This window comes from Cetorhinus maximus, chromosome 5, assembly GCF_964194155.1.
Source record: "Cetorhinus maximus chromosome 5, sCetMax3.hap1.1, whole genome shotgun sequence".
NCBI lineage: Eukaryota > Metazoa > Chordata > Chondrichthyes > Lamniformes > Cetorhinidae > Cetorhinus > Cetorhinus maximus.
Window position 1 is genome coordinate 139,059 of NC_135883.1, and position 22,298 is coordinate 161,356.

At 44.4% G+C, this 22,298-nt stretch overlaps 1 protein-coding gene across 1 annotated transcript; it reads left to right on the top strand.

The window, feature by feature from the left end:
• Nucleotides 1–20,360: 20,360 nt before the first annotated feature.
• mpg (N-methylpurine DNA glycosylase) lies at nucleotides 20,361–21,674 on the top strand. Its single transcript, XM_078541392.1, has one exon. It carries the CDS (start codon nucleotides 20,361–20,363, stop codon nucleotides 21,225–21,227), a length of 867 nt encoding a protein of 288 aa, XP_078397518.1. The 3' UTR covers nucleotides 21,228–21,674.
• Nucleotides 21,675–22,298: the final 624 nt, after the last annotated feature.

Genomic DNA, 22,298 nt, shown 5'->3' on the forward strand with positions numbered 1-22,298 from the left:
ATATAGAAATGAGATTCTGAGAATTGCTCATGAAATTCCAATGGGGAACATTTAGGAATTAGAAAGACACAGGCAAAGATACAAAAGCATATTTTTGGCCTGGATTGCATAGGGTGCAAAGGGATGTAGTCAAATTCTGCAGAACATCTCACACATGCCAGGTGATAGGGAAACCACAAGCAGTGATTAAGCCGGCATTTTTAATTCCAATTCCAGCATTTGAAGAACCTTTGACTAGGGTCATGGCTAATTATGTAGGACACCTCCTTAAGATGAAAAGTGGAAATCAGTACTTACTGGCAATAATGGATCTGTCTACCAGATTTCCTGAAGCGAAACCTTTGAGAAACATTACAACAAAGAAGATTGTGGAAGAGTTAACTACATTTTTACAAGATATGGTTAACCTAAGGAAATACAATCAAATCAAAGTTCAAATTTTATGTCACAGCTGTAAAAGGAAGTAATGAACAGTTTGGGAATAAAACAATTTAAGCCCAGGCAACATCTTGGTGAATCTCTTCTGCACCACCTCCAGTGCATGACATCCTTCCTGTAGTGTGGCGACCAGAACTGCACACAGTACTCCAGCTGTGGCCTAACGAGAGTTTTATACAGCTCCAACGTAACCTCCCTGCTCTTAAATTCTATGTCACGGCTAATAAAGGCAAGTATTCCACATGTCTTCTTAACCACCTTATTTATCTGTGCTGCTGCCTTTTGGGATCTATGGACATGTACATCAAGGTCCCTCTGATCCTCTGTACTTCCTAGGGCCCTACAGTTCATTGTGTATTCCCTTGTCGTGTTAGTCCTCCCAAAATGCATCACCTCACACTTCTCAAGGTTAAATTCCATTTGCCGCTGCTCTGCCCATCTTACCAGCCCATCTGTAATCTAAGGCTTTCCTCCTCGTTATTTACAACACCCAATTTTCATGTCATCTGTGAACTTACTGATCATACCTTCTATATTCACATCTAAATCATTAATGTACACTATAAACAGCAAAGGTCCCAGCACCGATCCCTGTGGTACACCACTCTTCACTGGCTTCCAATTGCAAAAACAACTTTCAACCATTCTCCTCTGACCCCTGCCACTAAGCTAATTTTGGATCCAATTTGCTAAATTGCCCTGGATCCCACAGGCTTTTGCCTTCTTGATCACTCTCCTATGTGGGACCTTGTCAAAAGCTTTGCTGAAGTGCATGTAGGCTACGTCAACTGCACTACCCTCATCTTCACAACTAGTCACCTCCTCAAAAAATTCAAGCAAATTTGTTAGACAGGATCTTCCCCCTGACAAAGCCATGCTGACTATCCCTGATTAATCACTGCCTCTCCAAGTGGAGATTAATCCTGTCCCTCAGGACCTTTCCAATAGTTTCCCTGCCACTGATGTTAGACTCACTGGCCTGTAATTACCCGGTTTATCCCTACTACCCTTCTTGAATAGTGGCACTACATTTCGCTGTCCTCCAGTCCACTGGCATCTCTCCTGTGGCCAGAGAGGATTTGAAAATTAGTGTCAGAGCCCCTGAAATCTTTTCCCTTGCTTCACATAACCGCCCGGGATACAACTCATCCAGGCCCGGTCATTTATCCACTTTTAAGCCCCCTAAAAGCGCTAATACCTCCTCCCTTTCGATGCTAATTTGTTCAAGTATATCACAGACACCCTCCCTGATTTCTACACCTACATCGTCCTTCTCCAAAGTAATCATTCAAAACCTCACCTACATCCTCTGGCTCCATGTGCAGATTACCACTTTGGTCCCTAATGGGCCCTACTCTTTCCCTGGTTATCCTCTTGCCCTTAATATATTTATAAAATGCCTTAGGATTTTCCTTTATCTTGCCCACCAGTGTTTTGTCATGCCCCCTCTTCACTCTTCTAATTACTTTTTAAAGTACCCCCCTACAAATTCTATACTCCTCTCGAGCTTCTGCTATTTTCAGCCCTCTGTATCTGCCATAAGCCTCCTTTTTTGTACCTGATCCAATCCTCTATATCCCTTGACATTCAGGGTTCCCTGGACTTGTTGTTCCTGCCCTTCACCTTTATGGGAACATGTTGGCATGAATTCTCACTATTTCCTTTTTGAATGACTCCCACTGGTGTTTGAGATACAGCTCTGAATTCAGGAATAAGACCACCGAGCCTCAAGAGATTTTTTATATAAAACTAAATTTAGATCTCCTCAACATTCATTAATTTAACAACATATTAAACACATACATATGTCTACAAATTACTACCATAATAACTTTTAAACAAATCCCCAAATTAATCACTCCCAGGTAAATCTTCACCAATGCAACAATAACCCATAGATTGGAAACAGATACCAGGCAAAGCACATTTGACCTTTTGAGTTCACAATGAGGTTCCTTGCAATTTGGTTCCTTGCAGACACAGTGGGAGGCTTATAGGCTGGTTAGATCTTAAATGCTTCTGCCTTACACACACAAACTCCTTTCTGTTTATACCTAGCTTCCCCTTTAAATATAAATTTTCCATGGTATCCTAGGCTTTTAACATCACATCTCCTAACAATAACATTTACATCCCGCTATTTTTGTTAGTAATATAAAGACATTGCTTGGCATCTCCCAGCTAGGTGCAAGATTTTACTCCCACTCTTGAATGTTTTATTCAATAAATGCAAAATAACACTTTACCTTCTATCTTCCTTATTGTTTATCCAATTAACATCTCAAACTACTAGATATCAAAGCACCTAGACTAGCTGGCTTTAATCCAATTAACACACACACAGACACAGACTCCACTACAATTCCATTCTAAAAATAATTTCCAGTAACATTATAGACATTAATATCTCTTCATGACAAACTTCAGAGAGAAATTGGACAGAGCACGTGAGTTGGATAGGGAACATTTAAAGATATCACAGCAAGTGATAAAATTGAAGGCAGACAGGAAAGCTACAGCTAGTAGTTTTGTTAAGAACATAAGAAATAGGAACAGGAGTAGACCATTTGGCCCCTCAAGCCTGCTCCGCCATTCAATAAGATCATGGCTGATCTTCTTGTGTTTCAAGTTCCACATTCCCATTTAACCCCAATAACCTTTGATTCCCTTGCCTAACAAGAATATATCTACCTCTGCCTTAAAAATATACAATGACCCTGCCTCCACCATCTTCTGAGGCAGAGAAGTCCAAAGTTGCACAACCCTTTGAGAGAAAAAAAGTCTCTTCATCTCTGTCCTAAAACAGCAACCCCTAATTTTAAAAAAGCGCCTTAGTTCTGGACTCACCCACAAGAAGAAACATCCTTTCGATGTCCACCTTGTCAAGACCGTTCAGGATCTTGTATACTTCAATCAAATCACCCTTCACTCTTCTAAACTCCAGTGGAAACAAGCCCAGTCTGTCCAATCTTTCCTCATAAGACAACACACTTATTCCAGGTATCAATCTAGTAAACCTCCTTTGAACCGCCTCCAATGCATTTACATCCTTCCTTAAATAAAGAGACCAAAACTGCGCACGATATTCGAGGTACGGTCTCACCAACGCTTTGTATAACTCAAGCATAATATCCTTACTTCTATGTTCAATCCCTCTCTTAATAAAGAAAAGCATTCCATTAGCCTTCGTAATTACTTGCTGTACCTGCATACTAACTTTTTGTGACTCATGTACCAGAACGCCTAGATCCTTCTGCACCTCAGAATTATGCAGCCATTCTCCATTTAAGTAATACTCTTCCTGCCAAAGTGAACAACTTCATATTTTCCCACATTAAACTCCATTTGCCAGATCTTTGCCCACTCACTCAACCTATCTATATCCATCTGCAATCTCCTCATGTCCTCTTCACAACATACTTTCCTACCTATCTTTGTGTCATTTGTAAATTTAACTACCATGTCTTCACTTCCCTCATCTAAATTATTGATGTAAATCGTAAAAAGTTGAGGCCCCAGCACAGACCCCTGTGGGACACCACTCATCACATCCTGCCAATCAGAAAAAGACCCATTTATGCATACTCACTACTTTCTGCCAGCCAGCCAATCTTCTATCCATGCTAATATGTTATCCACTACACCAGGCACTTTTATTTTCTGTAATAATCATTGATATGGCACCATACCAAATGCTTTCTGGAAATCCAAGTGCAGCACATCTACAGACTTCCCTTTATCCACTGTGCATGTTACACCTTCAAAAAACTCCAATAAATTGGTTGACATGATTTTCCTTTCACAAAACCATGCTGACTCTTCCCAATTGCCTTGAGCTCTTCTAAGTGCACAGATATAACCTCCCTAATGATCGATCCTAATACTTCCCCACGACAGATATCAAGCTAACTGGCCTATAGTTTCCTGTTTTCTGCCTCCCTCCTTCTTGAACATAGGGGTTATATTTGCTACTTTCCAATCTGCTGGAACCTTTCCAGAATCCAGCGAATTTTTCAAAATTAACACCAGCGCATCGACTACCTCGTTAGCCACTTCTTTGAAGACCCTAGGATGTGGTCCATCGGGATCCCGAGACTTGCCAGCCCTCAGCTCCATCAATTTGCTCAGTACCATTTCCAAAGTGATTTCAATTTCACCAAGTTCCTCTCTCCCGTTCACCTCCTGATTTGCAGCTATTACTGGAATGGTTTTTTTATCCTCTATAGTAAACACAGAAACAAAATATTTGTTCATTTCATCTGCCATTTCCTTATTATCTACTATTAACTGCCACTGTCACTCTCTAGCGGATCAACATTCACTTTACTTACTCTTTTCCTTTTTAAGTACCTGTAGAAACTCTTGCTATCCATTTTTTACATTTCTAGCTAGCTTCCTCTCATACTCTAATATCTTTCTCCTGATTAACCTTTTAATCATTCTCTGCCGTTCTTTATATTCTGTCTAATCATCTGTCCTGCCACTCACCTTTATGGAGTTGTTTGCTTTTTCCTTAAGTTTGATGCTTTCCTTAACAGCTCTACTTAACCACAAATGGTAGGCCCTCCCCTTAGAAATTTTATTCATAGTAGGAATGTACTTATTCTGAATACTCTGAAATATCCCCATAAATGTCTGCCACTGCTTCTCTATCGATCTATCCTCTAGCCTAGTTTCCCAGTTCACTTCAACTAGCTCCGCTTTCATCCCCACATAGTTGCCCTTATTTAAGTTTAAGATACTAGTCTTAGACCAACTCTTCTCCCTTTCCAACTGGATGTAAAATTCAATCATATTGTGGTCACTGCTACCCAGGGGTGCCTTTACTCTGAGGTCATTAATTAATCCTGTCATGTTACACAATACCAACTCTAATATAACCTGCTCTCTGGTTGGTTCCAGAGCATGCTGCTCTAAGAAATGATCTCGAAAACATTCTAAGAACCCCTCATCCAGGCTATTGCTGCCAATCTTATTTTTCCAGTTTATGTGTAGATTAAAATCACCCATGATTATTGCCGTCCCTTTATCACAAGCACACAATATTTTCTCTTGAATACTTTGTCCTACACTGTGGTTACTGGTAGGGAGCATGTAGACCACTCCCACTAATGACTTTTTTCCCCTACTATTTCTCATCTCTACCCAAACCGATTCTACATCCTGATCTCCTGAACCAAGGCCATCACTAACTATTGCACCAATGCCCTCTTTGATTAACAGTGCTACCCCTTCACCTTTACCTAGCTTCCTATTCTTCTCGAATGTCATGTACCCCTCAATATTAAGGACCCAATCATTGTTGTCCTGCAGCCACGTCTCTGTAATTGCTATCAGATCATATTTATTTACTTCAATGTGGGCCATCAATTCATTTACTTTGTTATGAATGCCACGTGAATTCAGATACAGAGTCTTCAGTTTTGTCTTTTTGTTACCTTTGTAACATCAAGTCTTGACTGTTGATGCATTCTTAGGTTTTTTTCTCTGTCCCTTCCTGCCATTCTCTGACCCTCATTTCTCATATTATTATTTTGCTTTCCTGTCTTGACTCTACACCTTGAATTGTTACCTCTACCCAAGATTGATCTCTCACCCCTCTTGTTTAGTTTAAAACCCTCTCTACTTCCCTAGTTATGCGATGTGTGAGGGCACTTGTCTCAGCACAGTTCAGGTGTAAACCGTCCCAATGGTACAGACCCCATTTTCCCCAGTATTAATGCCAGTGCTCCACAAACCGGAACCCACTTCTCCCACATCAGTCTTTGAGCACACATTCATCTCTCTAATCTGATTTGCCCTATGCCAATTTGCATGTGGCTCAGGTAATAATCCAGAGATTATTGCCTTTGAAGTTCTGCTTCTTAGTTTGGTACCTGGCTCCTCACATTGACTTTGCAGAACCTATTCCCTAGTTCTACCTATGTCATTGGTACCTACATGGAACCACGACAATTAGGTCCTCCCCCTCCCTCTCCAGCCGTGATCAGATGTCCAAGCCCTGGCACCGGGCAGGCAACATAGCCATCTGGACTCTCGCTCTTTGCTGCAGAGAACAGTGTCAATCCCCTCACTATACTATCCCCTACTACCACTACATTCATGTTTGCTCCCTCCGCTTGAACAGCTTCCTGTACCACAGTGCCACGGCCAACCAGCTCATCCACCTTGCAGGCTTCGCTTTCAACCACACAGGTTGTGGGCACCTCAAATCTGTTTGACAACTGCAAAGCCTAATGCTCCTCCACGACTATTTGCTCAGTCCCATTACCTGCCTCACAGACAGTCACATCCTCCTGTCCCTCACTGCTGACCAAAACAGATGACCCTCATTTAAGAGGTGAAACTGTCTTCTGGAACAAAATATCCAGGTATTTCTCCCTATGTTGCTCAGTGTCTGCATTTCGGCTTCCAGATTAATAATCCTGATCCGGAATTCCTCAAGCTGTTTACACTTCCTGTAGATGTGTTTGTCATGGATCGCCTTGGTGTCCTAAAGCACCCACATGTCACAGCTGCAACATAACACCTGCCTGGCCATTCTAACTTATGGCCAGAAAATCCCCCCTCAGGGCGGGCGTGAACACAATCGGGTCCGTGCTGCCATTTTACGTGGGAGCGCCAATTAAGGCACGCCCAGCGTGACATGCGCCTGGAGGCGCTGAGCGCTCCCTGTGCAGGCGGAGGGCAGGGGGATTCCCTGAGTGGTTCCCTGTGCTGTTTCACACATCCACGCATAAGAAAGCAGATTTGTTTAAGTTTTAAACATCTAAATAAAGGAATTCAAAACTTTTAAAACATGTCCCCTCATGTGACACTGTCACGTGAGCTGGGACATGTCAATGAATTTTTAAAATAATTTTTATTGAATTTATAAACACTTCATGAAATCTCATCCCACTCGTGAACAAGGTTTCATGAAAAATGCAAAGGCCCCCTGGCCTATTCACCCACCCGCCAACCATAAGGTTGGATAGGCAGCTCATTTAATTCCTCTCTGGCCACGGGGCAGGTGCCAGAGGACTGGAGAACAGCTAATGTGGTTCCGCTATTTAAGAAGGGTTATAGAGATAAGCCAGGGAACCACAGACCAGTGAGTCTCACGTCAGTGGTAGGGAAACTATTGGAGAAAGTTCAGAAGGAGAGTATCTATCTCCACTTGGAGAGGCAAGGTTTGATCAGGGATAGTCAGCATGGCTTTGTCAGAGGGAGGTCATGCCTAACAAATTTGATTGAATTTTTTGAGGAGGTGACCAGGTATGTAGATGAGGGTAGTGCAGTTGATGTAGTTTATATGGATTTCAGCAAAGCCTTTGACAAGGTCCCACATGGGAGACTTATAAAGAAGGCAAATGCACATGGGATACAGGGTAATTTGGTAAGGTGGATTCAAAATTGGCTTAGTTGTAGGGGACAGAGGGTGATGACAGGAAGATGCTTTAGAGACTGGAAGCCAGTGTCCAGTGGTGTACCACAGGGATCTGTGCTCGGTCCCCTATTATTGGTCATTTATATAAATGACATAGATGACTATGTGGGGGGCAGGATTAATAAGTTTGCGGATGACACAAAGATTGGCCAGGTGGTTAACAGTGAAGTTGAGTGTCTTGGGCTACAGGAAGATATAGACGGGATGATAAAATGGGCAGATAAGTGGCAGACGGAATTTAACCCTGAAAAGTGTGAGGTGATACACTTTGGAAGGAGTAATTTGACAAGGAAGTATTCAATGAACGGCATGACACTAGGAAGTTCTGAGGAAAAAAGGGACCTTGGCGTGTTTGTGTCCATAGATCTCTGAAGGCGGAGGGGTATGTTAGTGGGGTGGTGAAAAAGGCATATGGGACACTTGCCTTATCAATCGAGGCATAGATTACAAAAGCAGAGAGATCATGTTGGAGATGAATAGAACCTTAGTGAGACCACAGCTGGAGTACTGTGTGCAGTTCTGGTCGCCACATTTTGGAAGGATGTGATTGCACTGGAGGGGGTGCAGAGGAGATTCACCAGGATGTTGCCTGGGATGAAACATTTAAGTTATGAAGAGAGGTTGGATAGACTTGGGTTGTTTTCGTTGGAGCAGAGAAGACTGAGGGGTGACCTGACCGAGGTGTACAAGATTATGAGGGGCATGGGCAGGGTAGATAGGGAGCAGCTTTAGCTGTAGGGTCAGTCACGAGGGGACATAAGTTCAAGGTGAGGGCCAGGAGGTTTAGGGGGGGATATGAGGAAAAACTTTTTTTCCCAGAGGGTGGTGACGGTCTGGAATGCGCTGCCTGGGAGGGTGGTGGAGGCAGGTTGCCTCACATCCTTTAAAAAGTACCTGGATGAGCACTTGGCACATCATAACATTCAAGACTATGGGCCAAGTGCTGGTAAATGGGATTAGGTAGGTAGGTCAGGTGTTTCTCACGTGTCGGTGCAGACTCGATGGGCCGAAGGGCCTCTTCTGCACTGTGAGATTCTGTGATTCTGATTCTGTGATTTAACTGTTTAAATTAGTTTTTATCAGGCCTTAATAGGCCTTTGACAGTTTGGTGGGTGCGCAGCCAACTCAGCTGCCCTCCCGCCGAACTGAAAATCTAAATGGCGCGCGGTGACGTCGGGACACACGCCCGATGTTAGCCCACATCGTTTTACACATCGGTGAGCGGGTCCTGTCCCCATGTCCCCACTGGTTTCCCTATTTTAGTTAGTTAATTTACTTTAATTACTTTCTTCCTATGTTTGCTATAATTTACTATGTTTATTGAATGCTGGTACCACTGACAACTAAAGGTTATGTGCTTCTTAACAAGGTATGTGTTTTAGATGTTTGTTTAAATTACTTTATTTTTATTGCTTTTTTATCTTTATTGTTTGATTTTAATTTTAAAGTTATCAAATTTTGGTTTATTATTTTAAAGTTTTAGTTGTTTTTATTTATAGTTCTCCCTGAACTTGCCTGTCCTAAACTGGTTTCTCACACATGGTCCTTTAGCCTGAGCACTTACCACCAATCAACTTACCAGCTTCCTCTGGCGTCACAGTTGCTTTTTTTCTTTTTCCCGGACTGCACCTTTTTCAAACTGAAATCTCCCCCACTCTCCGCGTCCTTTTCAAACTGAAGTCCCCATCACTCTCTGCGTCCTTTTCAAACTGAAGTGGTGGGGTAGCTTTGTTAGTAAGAGAGTGAATAAGTATGATAGCAAGAAATGATCTTTGATTGGAAGATTTAGAATCCATATGGGTGGATGTAAGAAATAACAAGGGGAAGAAGACACCGGTGGGCGTGGTCTATAAGACCCCTAAGAGTAGCTATACTGTAGGATGGACAATAAATCATGAGATAATGAGCGCATGTAAAAAAGGCAGTAGATTATTCATGGGTGAATATAATCTTCATGTAGTTTGGGAAAATCAAATTGACAGAGGGAGCCACAAGGAAGAATTCGTAGAGTGTATTCAGGACAGTTTCCTAGGACAATATGTTGTGGATGCAACCAGGGATCAGGCTATTTTGGATGTGGTAATGTGTAAAGAGACTGGTTTCATAAATGATCTCAGAGTCAAAGATCCCCTAGGAAACAGTGACCATAACATGGTAGAATTTATCATTCAGTTTGAGAGTGAGAAACGTGGGTTGGAAACAACTGTGCTAAACTTAAATAAGGGTAATTACAAAGGAATGAGAGCAGAGTTGGCTGGAGTGGACTGGGAAAGGAGTTTAGCAGAAAAGATGGTTGGTGAACAATGGTAGATGTTTAAGAAAGTAGTTCATGACTCTGAACAAAGATATATCCCAGTGAGGAAGAATGATTCAAGGAAGGGGATAAACCAACCATGGTTAACCAAGGAATTTAAGGATGGTATCAGATTGAAAGAAAAACATACAATGTGGCAAAGATTAGTGGTAAACCAGAGGATTGGGAAAGTTTTAAAAAACAACAGAAGATGACCAAAAAAAAAATTAAAGAGGGAGAAAATAAACTTTGAGGGCAAACTAGCAAGTAATATAAAAACGAACAAAAGGAGCTTCTTTAAATATATAAAAAGGAAGAGAGAGGCCAAAGTGAACATAGGCCCCTTAGAGAATGAGGCTGGGGAAATAATAATGGGGAACCAGGAAATGGCAGAGGAGTTGAATAAATACTTTGCATCAGTCTTCACGGTAGAAGATACTAATAGCATTCCAAAAATACTAAATAATCAAGGGGCAAAAGGGGGGAAAGTGGAAATAAATACAATAACCATCAATAGAGAAAAAATACTAGGGTAACTAACAGGGCTAAAGGCCGATCAGTCCCCTGGACCTGTTGGGTTGCTTCCTAGGATATTAAAGAAAGTAACTACAGAGATAGTGGATGCACTGGTAGTAATCATCTAAAAACCCTTAGATTCTGTAAAAGTCCCAGAGGATTGGAAAACTGCCAATGTAACGCCCTTATTCAAAAGTGGAGGGAGACAAAAACAGGTAACTATAGGCCAGTTAGCTTAACACCTGTCATTGGAAAAATGTTAGAGTCCATTATAAAGGATTTGATAGCATAACATTTAGAAATGCATAATATAATCAAGCAGAGTCAGCTTGGTTTCATGAAGGGGAAATCATGCCTGACAAATTTATTAGAATTCTTTGAGGAGGTAAAAAGCAGGAGAGATAAAGGGGAACCAGTAGATGTAATATGTTTGGATTTCCAAAAGGCATTTGATAAGGTACCGCGCATAAGGCTACTTAATAAGATAAGAGTCCATGGTGTTGCGAATAGTATATTTGCATGGATAGAGGATTGGCTTACTAAAGAAGACAGAGTTGGGATAAGGGGGGCATTTTCAGGATGGCAAACTGTAACTAGTGGAGCGCCACAGGGATCAGTGCTGGGGCCTCAATTATTTACAATATGTATTAATGACTTGGATGAGGGAAGTGAATGTACTATTGCCAAGTTTGTGGATGATACAAAAATAGGTGGGAAGGCAAGCGGTGAGGGTGACACAAAGAGTCTACAGAGGAATATAGACAGTTTAAGTGAGTGAGCAAAAACTTGGCAGATGGAATACAATGTGGGAAAATGTGAGGTTCTGCACTTTGGCAGGAAGAATAGAGGAGTGGAATAATATTTAAATGGAGAAAGATTGAAGAAAGCTGCAGCACAGAGGGATTTGGGGGTCCTCCTGCATGAATCACAAAAAGCTAGCGTACAAATTCAGCAGGTAATAGGGAAGGCAAATGGAATGTTGACCTTTATTTCAAAGGGAATGGAGTATAAAAATAGGGAAGTCTTGATAAAACTATACAAGGTACTAGCTAGACCACACCTAGATTATTGAGAACAGTTTTGGTCCCCTTATCTAAGGAAAGGTATACTGGGCATTGGAGGCAGTCCAGAGAAGATCCACTAGGTTGATCTCGGGAAGGAGGGACTTTCTTATGAAGAGAGGTTGAGAAGGTTGGGCCTGTACTTACTGGAGTTTAGAAGGATGAGAGGCGATCTTATTGAAACATATAAGATTCTGAGGGGGCTTGACAGGTAGATGCTGACAGGGTGTTTCTCCTTGTGGGAGATTCTAGGACCGGAGGGCATAATGTCAGAGTAAGGGGGCGCCCATTTAAGACAGAGATGAGGAGGAATTTCTTCTTTCAGGGGGTAGTCAATCTGTGGATTCTTTACTGCAGAGACCAGTAGAGGCTGGGCCATTAAGTGTATTCTTGGCTGAGATAGGCAGATTTTTAATCAGTAAGGGAATCAAGGGTTATGGGGAAAAGGCAGGAAAGTGGAGTTGAGGATTATCAGATCAGCCATGATCTCATTAAATGGTGGAGCAGACTCAATTGGCCAAATAGCCTACTTCTGCTCCTATGTCGTATGGTCTTATAGATGAGCACCTCAGTGTCTGGCATTTTTTTCTTGCCATCTGATCTTCAGAAGCTTCTGAAGGCAGCTTGAATGAAAGTGATTGTGCTTTGTGCCATGACACTGGTACACAGTAGTCATGCATAGAGCAGAGAGGGCAGGACAATTACTCTATAGACCTTCAGTAGGTAGCCCTGCACACTCTGCACAATGTACGGTATCATCAGGATCCCCACAAATCCCCACAAAGACTGAGCGGTGATCACTCTTACCAATGCTGTTGTGCACAGATGAATTTGCGACAGGTAGATTGGTAAAGACAAGATCTAGCATGCTTTTCCCTCTGTTGGTTCCCTCACCATGAACCACAGGCCCAATCTGGCCGCCATGCCTTCAGGATTTGGCCAGCTCGGTCAGTAGTGGTGCTACGGAGCCACTCTTGGTGATGCACATTAAAGTCTCCCACCCTGAGTACATTCTGTGCCCTGGCTACACTCAAAACATAGAGGAGTACTGATTCATCAGCTGAGGGAGCATGGTAGTTGGTAATCAGCAGGAGGTTTCCTTGCCTATGTTTGACCTGATGTCATGAGAATTCATGGAATCCAGAGTCAGTATTGAGGGCTCCTTGGGCAACTCCCTCCCGACTGTATACCACCGTGCTGCCACCTCTGCTGGGTCTGTCCTGCTGATGGGACAGGACATACCCAGAGATGGTGATGGTGGTGTCTGGGACATTGGTTATAGGGTACTATTCAGTAAGTATGACTATGTCAGGGAGTTGCTTGATAGTCTGTGGATCAGCTCTCCCAATTTTGGCAGAAGCTCCCAAATATTGGTAAGGAGGACTTTGCAGGGTTGGCTGTGTCATTGTTATTTCCGGTGCCTAGGTTGATGTTGGGTGATCCATCTGGTTTTATTCTTTTATGACTTTTCTGTAACAATTTGGTACAACTGAGCGTCTTGCTAGACCATTTCAGAGGGCAATTAAGAACCAACCACATTGCAGTGGATTTGGAGTCACATATTGGTCAGACCGGGTAAGTATGGCAGATTCCTTCCCCTAAAAGACATTAGTGAACCAGATGGGGTTTTTGATAACAATTGTTAAAAGTTTCATGGTCACCATTGCTGAAACTAGCGCATGGAAAGTTTGTATCGGAGAGTGCATCTTTAATGCCATTGGCTCAGAGGTGCAAAAGTGAGGGAGGCAGTAGTTTGTAAAGAGTTGCTGCTCTGCGTTAGAATGAAGTGAACTAATTTTTGTCCATTAATCAAAAAGAATGTCACCATGTGAGGAGTTATGCATATAATTTTCTTGGAAAATGTGTGTAATGAGGAAAACTCCCTTCTTATCAGCTGAGGCATTAGAGGTCCTGTCATGAGACACCATAGGGCAGGACATCCCTCTTTGGAAACAAAAACCACGCTCATATTAAACGACAGGCTGAATTTTCCCATCTCATTGACAATGGGCTGGGTGGTGGGAATGCTGACGATATGGCTAGGGAGAGTGTTGAGAGGGCTCACTGCCAGGTGTGGGGACAAGCTGGTAAACACTGGCAGCTTCCCAATGGGGTCCTGGGTGCTCCATGGCAATGGAGGGGCCACTGGTGGCAATGGCTTCCCAGTGGCAATACCGCCACCAATGCTCTACAATCCCTCCCCGCCCACCACCCCACCCATATTGACAGAGCCTGTCAGGGCCAGGCTTCCTCCCCAAAGCCTACCTCATCTTTGAGGGTGCCTCGCCATAGAGGTGCTCTCTCCCTGGTTGGACCCTCAGTACTAGCTGCCTCTAGCTGTGGCACTATTGAAGCTGCCAAGCTATTGGTCCTCTGACTGGGCTGGCAGCTCTTGGGGATCAGATTACCGTCCTTAACTAGCCATCAGTGGCAATATTCCACTCCACTGAAGCAGAGTCCCTTCCCGCTTTCGGCTCCAGAGGAGAGACTGCAAGGTTCTCCAAAAAACTCTGCCCCAAAGGTCCAAGCTGCATGTGTGAAGGTTACAGAATGAGTCATAGAATCTTTCCAGTGCAGAAGGAGGCCATTCGGCCCATCATGTCTGTACTGACTCTCTGAAAGAGCCTTCTACCTAGTCCCACTCCCGTCCCTTATCCCCGTAAACTTGTACGTTCTTTCTTTTCAGTTAGCAATCCAATTCGCTTTTGAATAACTCAATTGGCCTTGTTAGATTTGGGTATTGTGATACTAATAAAGTCATGTTATCTTTATTATATCTCACAGGATTAGCGCATAGAATTCAGGGTTTTTTTTATTGCATTGCACTTCTTCCTCTGATACAGTAGGTGGCAATAATACACCAAATAGGTGTGAATTTGCCAGAAACCAAAATAAAGATTGAACCTGCCTCCACCAACCTCTCAGGAAGTTCGTTCCAGACTCCAACCATCCTCTGGGTGAAATTATTTTGAATTTGTGTCTTTTAGTTCTTGATGTTCTCTTAAGTAGGAACAGCTTCTCACTATTTACCTTTCCATACCCCTCAGGATCTTGAATACCTCTATCAAGTCTCCTCTCAGCTTTCTTTTCCTCCAAGGAAAACAGTCCTGAATTCTCCAATCTATCCTTGTAGCTACAGTTCTTCATCCCGGGAATCATTCTTGTGAATCTCATCTGTGCTCTCTGCAAAGCCTTCACATCCTTCCTCAAGTATGGCACCCAGAATTGGACACAGTACTCCAGATGAGGCCTAACTAGTGTCTTATACAAGTTCAACATGACCTCCTTACTCTTGTGCTCAATGTCCCTATTAATAAAGCCTAAGATCCTATATGCTTTATTAACTGCTCTCTTAATAAACCCTGCCATCTTCAATGACTTATGTACATATACATCAAGGTCCCTCTGTTCCTGCACCTCCTTTAGAGTCGATGTGGTCTTCCAAGTTTGTCAGATCTGGGGAAAATGCAAAAGTTCAGTGATATCAGGAGAACTGCCTTAGTAAAAATAGATCTCTTCATATATGCCCTTACTATTTAGCTGTGGTTCAAAGGCTGGGAGGTGAATCTCATCCTGATTACTAGATGGATCCTAGCCAATACCCTCATTCGCAAAAAAGGAGGCTGATCTCTTATTGGAAGTGCTCTTGGGATCTGCAGCCTCTCACTTCAAGTCCTATTCACCCCTTCTCACAGTGAATCCTGTTAGCCTCCACCCCACAGGGGAGGAACAGATGTTGGAAGTGTGAAACAAAGCCCATTGCAGCATGGAAGGCAACACCTACACTACAAGAACTATCCAGCCACTTCTCAGCCTTTTGGCTCCGAGTTGCGAGTCTTAAGATTTTATGGTGGATCTCGATCCTGGCTTTGGAATGAAGACAACGGTGCAAAGAAAACTGAGATGAAGACAACATTTGAGTTCTGCTGCTATTGGTGGATCTTCATGTTGTCTAAGCCAAACACTGGCTTGGGTCTAACATTAATACCGTAATGACTCAACTTTCCAGCAATGGCTGCTGCAAATTCCCGAGCTCCAGGCCAGAGGGTGTGGAATGTAGTCAGGGTGACAGTGAAGATGGCGGAGGATGGCGTGCTCATGGACCAGACCAATTTCATTAAGCGGGTACTGTTCGAGTGTTGTGGATTTGAAGCCGTGGATGTCTTCTGTCTGCAAGATTTCCCCAGCAGTGGATATTTCGACATCACCTTTAAAAGCATCGCAGGATGCATCAAGCTTCTGAAGATTTTCAAAGAGAAAGGAAGCCAGGGGCCACTGTCCATCCTCACTGCTAAGCCTTTGTTTACTTTGTCATCACAGCGAAACCGGGTGGTCACCATTCATATGTACAACCCCATTTCCCTGTGCTGAAGGTGCTCATGTTCATCGCCAAGTACATTGAGTTGGCTGGAAACAGCAACGATATCAAGGGCACATTCGGCATTTGGACGAACAAACGACAGGTCAGGGTGACCTTAAAGGAGGAAGTCAATGGAGTCATCCTCCACCCTCCCTCCAGCTTCACCATTGGAGGAACTCAATGCTACTTGGTGTACGTGGGGCAGCCCCAAGTGTGTCGCATCTGGGGCAAAACTCAACATGTGGCCATTAACTGCAGAGACACTTTCTGTTGAAACTGAAAGCAGGAAGGCAATGTAACAAAGGACTGTAAAGAGAGCAAGTGCTGCAACCTCTGTGGGGAAGTTGGCCATCTCTACAAGGCCTGTCCAAAACGCAGTGCTAGCTATGATCAAATAATCAAAGGAGGAGCAACAAACAAGGTTGCCGTAAGGGAGGTTCATGCCCCACCCTCCAGCAAGGACAAGGACCTTGGTGCACAAGACAGAGTTAAAGAGGACAAGGCATGTGAGGAACTGGTGAAAGGATTGACTGAAACTGACCACACCCCTCTGCCTCCTCTCGAGAAGGAAGAGTCAATGGAAGAGGAGAACAAGAAGGAGGCTGGCAAACTGTGAAAAGGAAAAAACCTGAAGAGAAAAACCCAAAAGAAGGGAAAAGCCGCTATCCATGCCAGCAGTAAGAAGTGGCTGATGTCCCAAACAGACACCAGCGCCTGTTCTTCCCCAGATGAGGAAAGATAAGAATGCCGCGGCCGACAGAAAAAGCAGCAAAGCACCAAGGTGACAAAGGAGTTCAAGGGCCCCCAGCTGACTAACAGTGCAGGTGACAAAGGGCCCCAGGAACACCAGCTGCAGGAGAAGCAACGTCACCAATGCACCACAGACCCGGGAAAATGACAGCAGCCACGCACACCAGCTCTGGGATACTGGGAGTTGCAATGCAGACAACACACCCCAGCTGCAGGAAACCAGGAGCAGCAACACCCTAGACAAGCATCAGAGTGCAACAACAATACCTACTGAGGATAATCCAGACCTCCCTGGGTTCACAACCCCTCTGATGGCGCACAGTCAACACAATGCCCCAAGGGCAGAGCAGGATTGTTATCTCAGCCCTGAGACTGTGCAAACACCACAGGTATGCAGGAGCACACTCTGGAACTTCAACTTGGACTGGAATAGACCTTTGGGCTTTGGGCCTGGTAATCTAAAATCTTAAAATGGCTTTACAAATTGCCTCCATTCATGTGTGAAGCATTAAAGCCACTTCGTGATGAGCTTCCACCTTTGGTTAGCTTGACAATGTCAAAGCTGACTTGCTGTTCCTGCAGGAGTGTGGGATACCCCATCTCAGCAGGTGGTCCCACTGGCCATCGATCTAGTCAGGGAGAAATGATTGTTGCTCCTCCGGCCTGGGTACCCTGCTGCAGGGAGGCGAATTCACCATCGACAAAGTTAAGGAGGTGGTGGGCGGTCGCCTCTTAGTAGCAGACATAATCTACAGAATTAGTCTCCCCGAGACTAATTAATGTGTACACCCCGGCTCTAAAGAGCAAGCAGCCGGCCATCCCACAGTAGTTCCCATTGCTGTTGGCCACATAAAGGCTGATCTTTCTGGGCGGTGACTGCAACTGCATCATTGATGTGGCTGGACAATCGGGCAGGGCCGAAAGCAAACTGTCTAGACTCCTGATGAAAACGGTGAAAGATGTCAAGCTGCGTGATGTCTTCAGCAACCCTGCAGATGGAGCACAGCTTAGATATACCTGGTTGTGGCCAGACGGGTCTGTCCATTTCAGGATATACTTCCTGATTGTGTCCCTAGCACTCATGGTCAGATCCACCGATGTCAAGCTGGGTGTTCTTCTCTGACCAGTGCCTCCTACTGGCTGACTGTCACTTACAGGAAGACCAGAGGGTTGGCAGGGGGACATGGAAGCTGAATGTGAAACTGTTGACTCCAGAGAACATTGAGGAATAAAGCTGGCCGAGTCCTAAATGACAGAGCTGCAAGACTGGGTCTGTGGCTGGTGGTGAGGGAACATACTTGACCTCATCCTCGCCAACCTGCCTGCCGCAGATGCATCTGTCCATGACAGTATTGGTAGGAGTGACCACCACACAGTAGTTGTGGAGATGAAGTCCCGACTTCACATTGAGGATACCCTCCATCATGTTGTGTGGCACTACCAGCATATTAAATGGGAAAGATTTCAAACAGATCTAGCAACTCAAGACTGGGCATCCATAAGGCACTGTGGGCCATCAGCAGCAGCAGAATTGTACTCAACCACAATCTGTAACCTCATGGCCCAGCATATCGCCCACTCTACCATTACCATCAAGCCAGGGGATCAGCCCTGGTTCAATGAAGAGTACAGGAGGGCATGCCAGGAGCAGCACCAGGCATACCTAAAAATGAGGTGTCAACCTGGTGAAGCTATAACATAGGGCTACTTGCATGCCAAACAGCATAAGCAGCAAGTGATAGACAGAGCTAAGCGATCCCATAACCAACGGATCAGATTTAAGCTCTGCAGTCCCGCCACATCCAGACATGAATGGTGGTGGACAATTAAACAACTCACTGGAGGAGGATGAGGCTCCACAACTATCCCAATCCTTAATGATGGAGGAGCCCAGCACATCAGTACAAAAGATAAGGCTGATGCATTTGCTACAATCTTCAGCCAGAAGCGCCAAGTGGATGATCCATCTCGGCCTCCTCCGGAGGTTGCCAGCATCACAGATACCAGTCTTCAGCCAATTCTGAAAAAGACCCATTAATCCTGACCCTCTGTCTTCTGTGTGTTAACCAATCCTCAATCTATGTTAATACATTACCCCCAATACCGTGAGCTCCTATCTTGTGCAATAACATTTTATGTGCCACCTTATCGAATGCCTTCTGGAAATCCAAATCCACATCTACCGGTTCTCCTATCAACTCTGCTTGTTATATCCTCAAAGAACTCGAGCAAATTTGTCAAACATGATTTCCCTTTCACAAAACCAAGTTGTGACTCTGTTTGATTGCGTTAAGCTTTTCTAAATGTCCTGCTATATCTTTCCTTAATAATGGGCTCTAGCATTTTCCCAAGGACAGATGTTAGGCTGACTGGCCTATAGTTTCCTGCTTTTTGTCTCCCTCCCTTCTTGAACAGGGGTGTCACATTAGCGGTTTTCCAATCCGCTGGGACTCTCCCGGAATCCAGTGAGTTCTGGAATATTTTGACCAATGCCATCACTGTTTCTGCAGCCACTTCCTTTAAAACCCTTGGATCCAGGACATCAGGTCCTGGTAATTTTGTCTGTCTTTAGTCCCATTAATTTGTCAAATACTTTGTCCCTCGTGATAGAGACTGTTACAAGATCTTTCCTCCCATTAGCTCCTGGTTTATCTGATATCTTTGGGATGTTTATAGTGTCCTCCACTGTAAAGACCATTGCAAAATATTGGTTTAAATTATCTGCCATTTCCCTGTTCTCCAGTCACATCCTCCCACACTCACTGTAGCTACTGTTTTTACATACCATAGAAGCTCTTGCTGTTTGTTTTTATATTTCCTGCCAATTTACTTTCATAACTAATTTCCCCCTCTTCACCAGCTTTTTTTAGTCACCAGCTGTTTTAAGAGGTCGTGAAAAGCGCTATATAAATACAAGCCTTTTTTTTTAAAGCCTATATTTGTTTTCCATGCAGCCAGCATGAAGCTTATTGGGAAAGAGCAGAGAGCAGACAGATGTGGTAGTATTCAGGGAGTACTCGAGGTGTGTGTATGTCAGGGGGCCTGAAAGAGCCTCAGGCTGGATTATGTTAAGGAAGCATTAGGGGCCGGGTCTGTTAGAAATGCAGAGGCGGGTTTGCAGTGTTAGAGAGAGAGAGAGGAGCAGGAAAGCAGTCAGAGCTCAGCAGCGGCGGAAATTACTGAGGGACTGGGGAGTGGAACAGAGCGTTAACCAGCTCCAGCTCCAGTTAACCAGCTCCAGTTAACCAGCTCCAGCTCCAGTTAACCAGCTCCAGCTCCAGTTAACCAGCTCCAGTTAACCAGCTCCAGCTCCAGTTAACCAGCTCCAGCTCCAGTTAACCAGCTCCAGCTTCCTGTTCCCGCTCTGTCCGGCTGGAAGGAAGCGAGTTTTACACCTGAGCCCCGGGAGTGAGAGACCCCCCTCCAGCCGACTGGAGGCTGCACTGAGCCCGGTCACGCCCGGTCACTCCCGGTCAGTGTGCGGGGCCGGAGGCTGCACTGAGCCCTGTTCCCATGGGGCCGAAGAGAAGGAGCCGGCTGGACGAGCTGAAGCCTGGACTGGGAGCGGGGCTGGAGTCCGGGCGGCGGCTGGAGGAGGCGGAGGAGATGGAGGCGGAGATGGAGGTGGAGGAGGTGCAGGAGGAGGTGCAGGAGGAGGAGGAGGAGGTGCAGGAGGAGGATGGGATGAAGATGGAGGGGACGGTCTCCAGCGCCTATTTCACTCCCCAGGCGGCAGGCTGCCGGCTGTCCTCCGGCTTCTTCAGCCGGCCGTGTGGGACTTTGGCCAAAGAGTTCCTGGGCCAGGTCATGGTCCGAAAGTTTCCGGACGGTAGTGAGGTGAAAGGCAGGATCGTGGAGACTGAAGCCTACCTGGGGGGCGAGGACCAAGCCTCCCACTCCCGCGGGGGTAGGCAGACTCCCAGGAATGTGGCTATGTTCATGGCCCCGGGCACCATGTATGTGTATCAGATCTACGGGCTGTATTTCTGTTTGAATGTGTCCAGTCAGGGAGAAGGTGCTGCTGTTTTACTGCGATCCCTGCAACCTCTCCAGGGACTGGATACAATGAGGCAATTTCGCAACAAGCGGAGGAAAGGCACTGGGAAGCCCCTTAAAGACCATGAGCTGTGCAATGGACCTTCCAAACTGTGCCAGGCGTTAGATATCACCAAGACCTTTGATAGGGGGGACTTGGCTACAAGCACTGAAATCTGGATGGAACCTGGCCCCGGAGAAATAACTGGAGCAGATATTGTCTCCACCAGCCGCATTGGCATAGGTTATGCAGGAGAGTGGGTTAGTAAACCTCTGAGATTTTACATAAAGGGCAACAAATGTGTGAGCGTTGTAGATAGGAAAGCTGAGCAAGTGAATGACTAATTGGGTTGTGTACATACAAGTTAATGGATATGGATGGTGACTCTATAGCTTAATTTTGCCGACAGAAGCTTCAGACATTGTTAACATTGAGCAACTTTGTTCAAAATCCCAGGTATGGTGTGATGTCCCAGGGATTCTCTACATTCTGATTTTGTCTTTACAGTCTTCATATTAATTGGCTGCAAGGGACTTGAATCAAAAACACGGAAAACATCTTAAATTCCCAAACAAGTTCAAAACCATCACTTACAGCCAGAGTAAATTCAGTGTTGAGACTAAAGAGGAACTTGCCAGACTTTTAAAACCACCCTGGCCAAATTAAACCAATTAGCAATGATTCAGACAGATAATGATGCAACAGATGCCTGAGGAAATACTTTATGAAATAGATGTATTATCTATGTTGAATTAACTATTTTCACAATAACATGCTTTATATATTTGTTACATTGGTCTGTTATTGGACTATACAACAGAGATATTTCTTCTCTCAGAGGGTCGTCAATCTGTGGAATTCTTTACCGTAGAGGCTGGGTTGTTAAGTATACTCTTGGCTGAGATAGGCAGATTTTTAATCAGTAAGGGAATCCAGGGTTATGGGGAAAAGGCAGGAAAGTGGAGTTGAGGGTTATTAGATCAGCCATGATCTCATTGTATGGCGGAACAGACTCGATGGGCCGAATGGCCTGCTTCTGCCTCTACGTCTTATGGTCTTAGAGAAGCCATTCATCCCATCAGGTCTATGTGAGGCTTTTGTCAAGCAATTCAAAATGAATCCCATTGCTCTCGTTTTTTCCAAAAGGCCTGTCTTCCTCAGTTTCAGATCTATATTCAATTAACCTTAAAAGATGCAAGGGTTTCTGCCCTAATATAAGCAATTACATTCCATGTAATTATGCAAATAAAGAAATTTCTCCTTTGTTCATTTTCTTAAATTTTAATTTTTGTCTCCACCCACACTCTTCTCAAGGAGAGATACTAGTCATTTGCTATTCACTATCAAAATACTTGATCATTTTAAAAACTGTTGTTTTTCCTCTTAGTCATCTCTGTTTCAGTATCTCAGCTTTC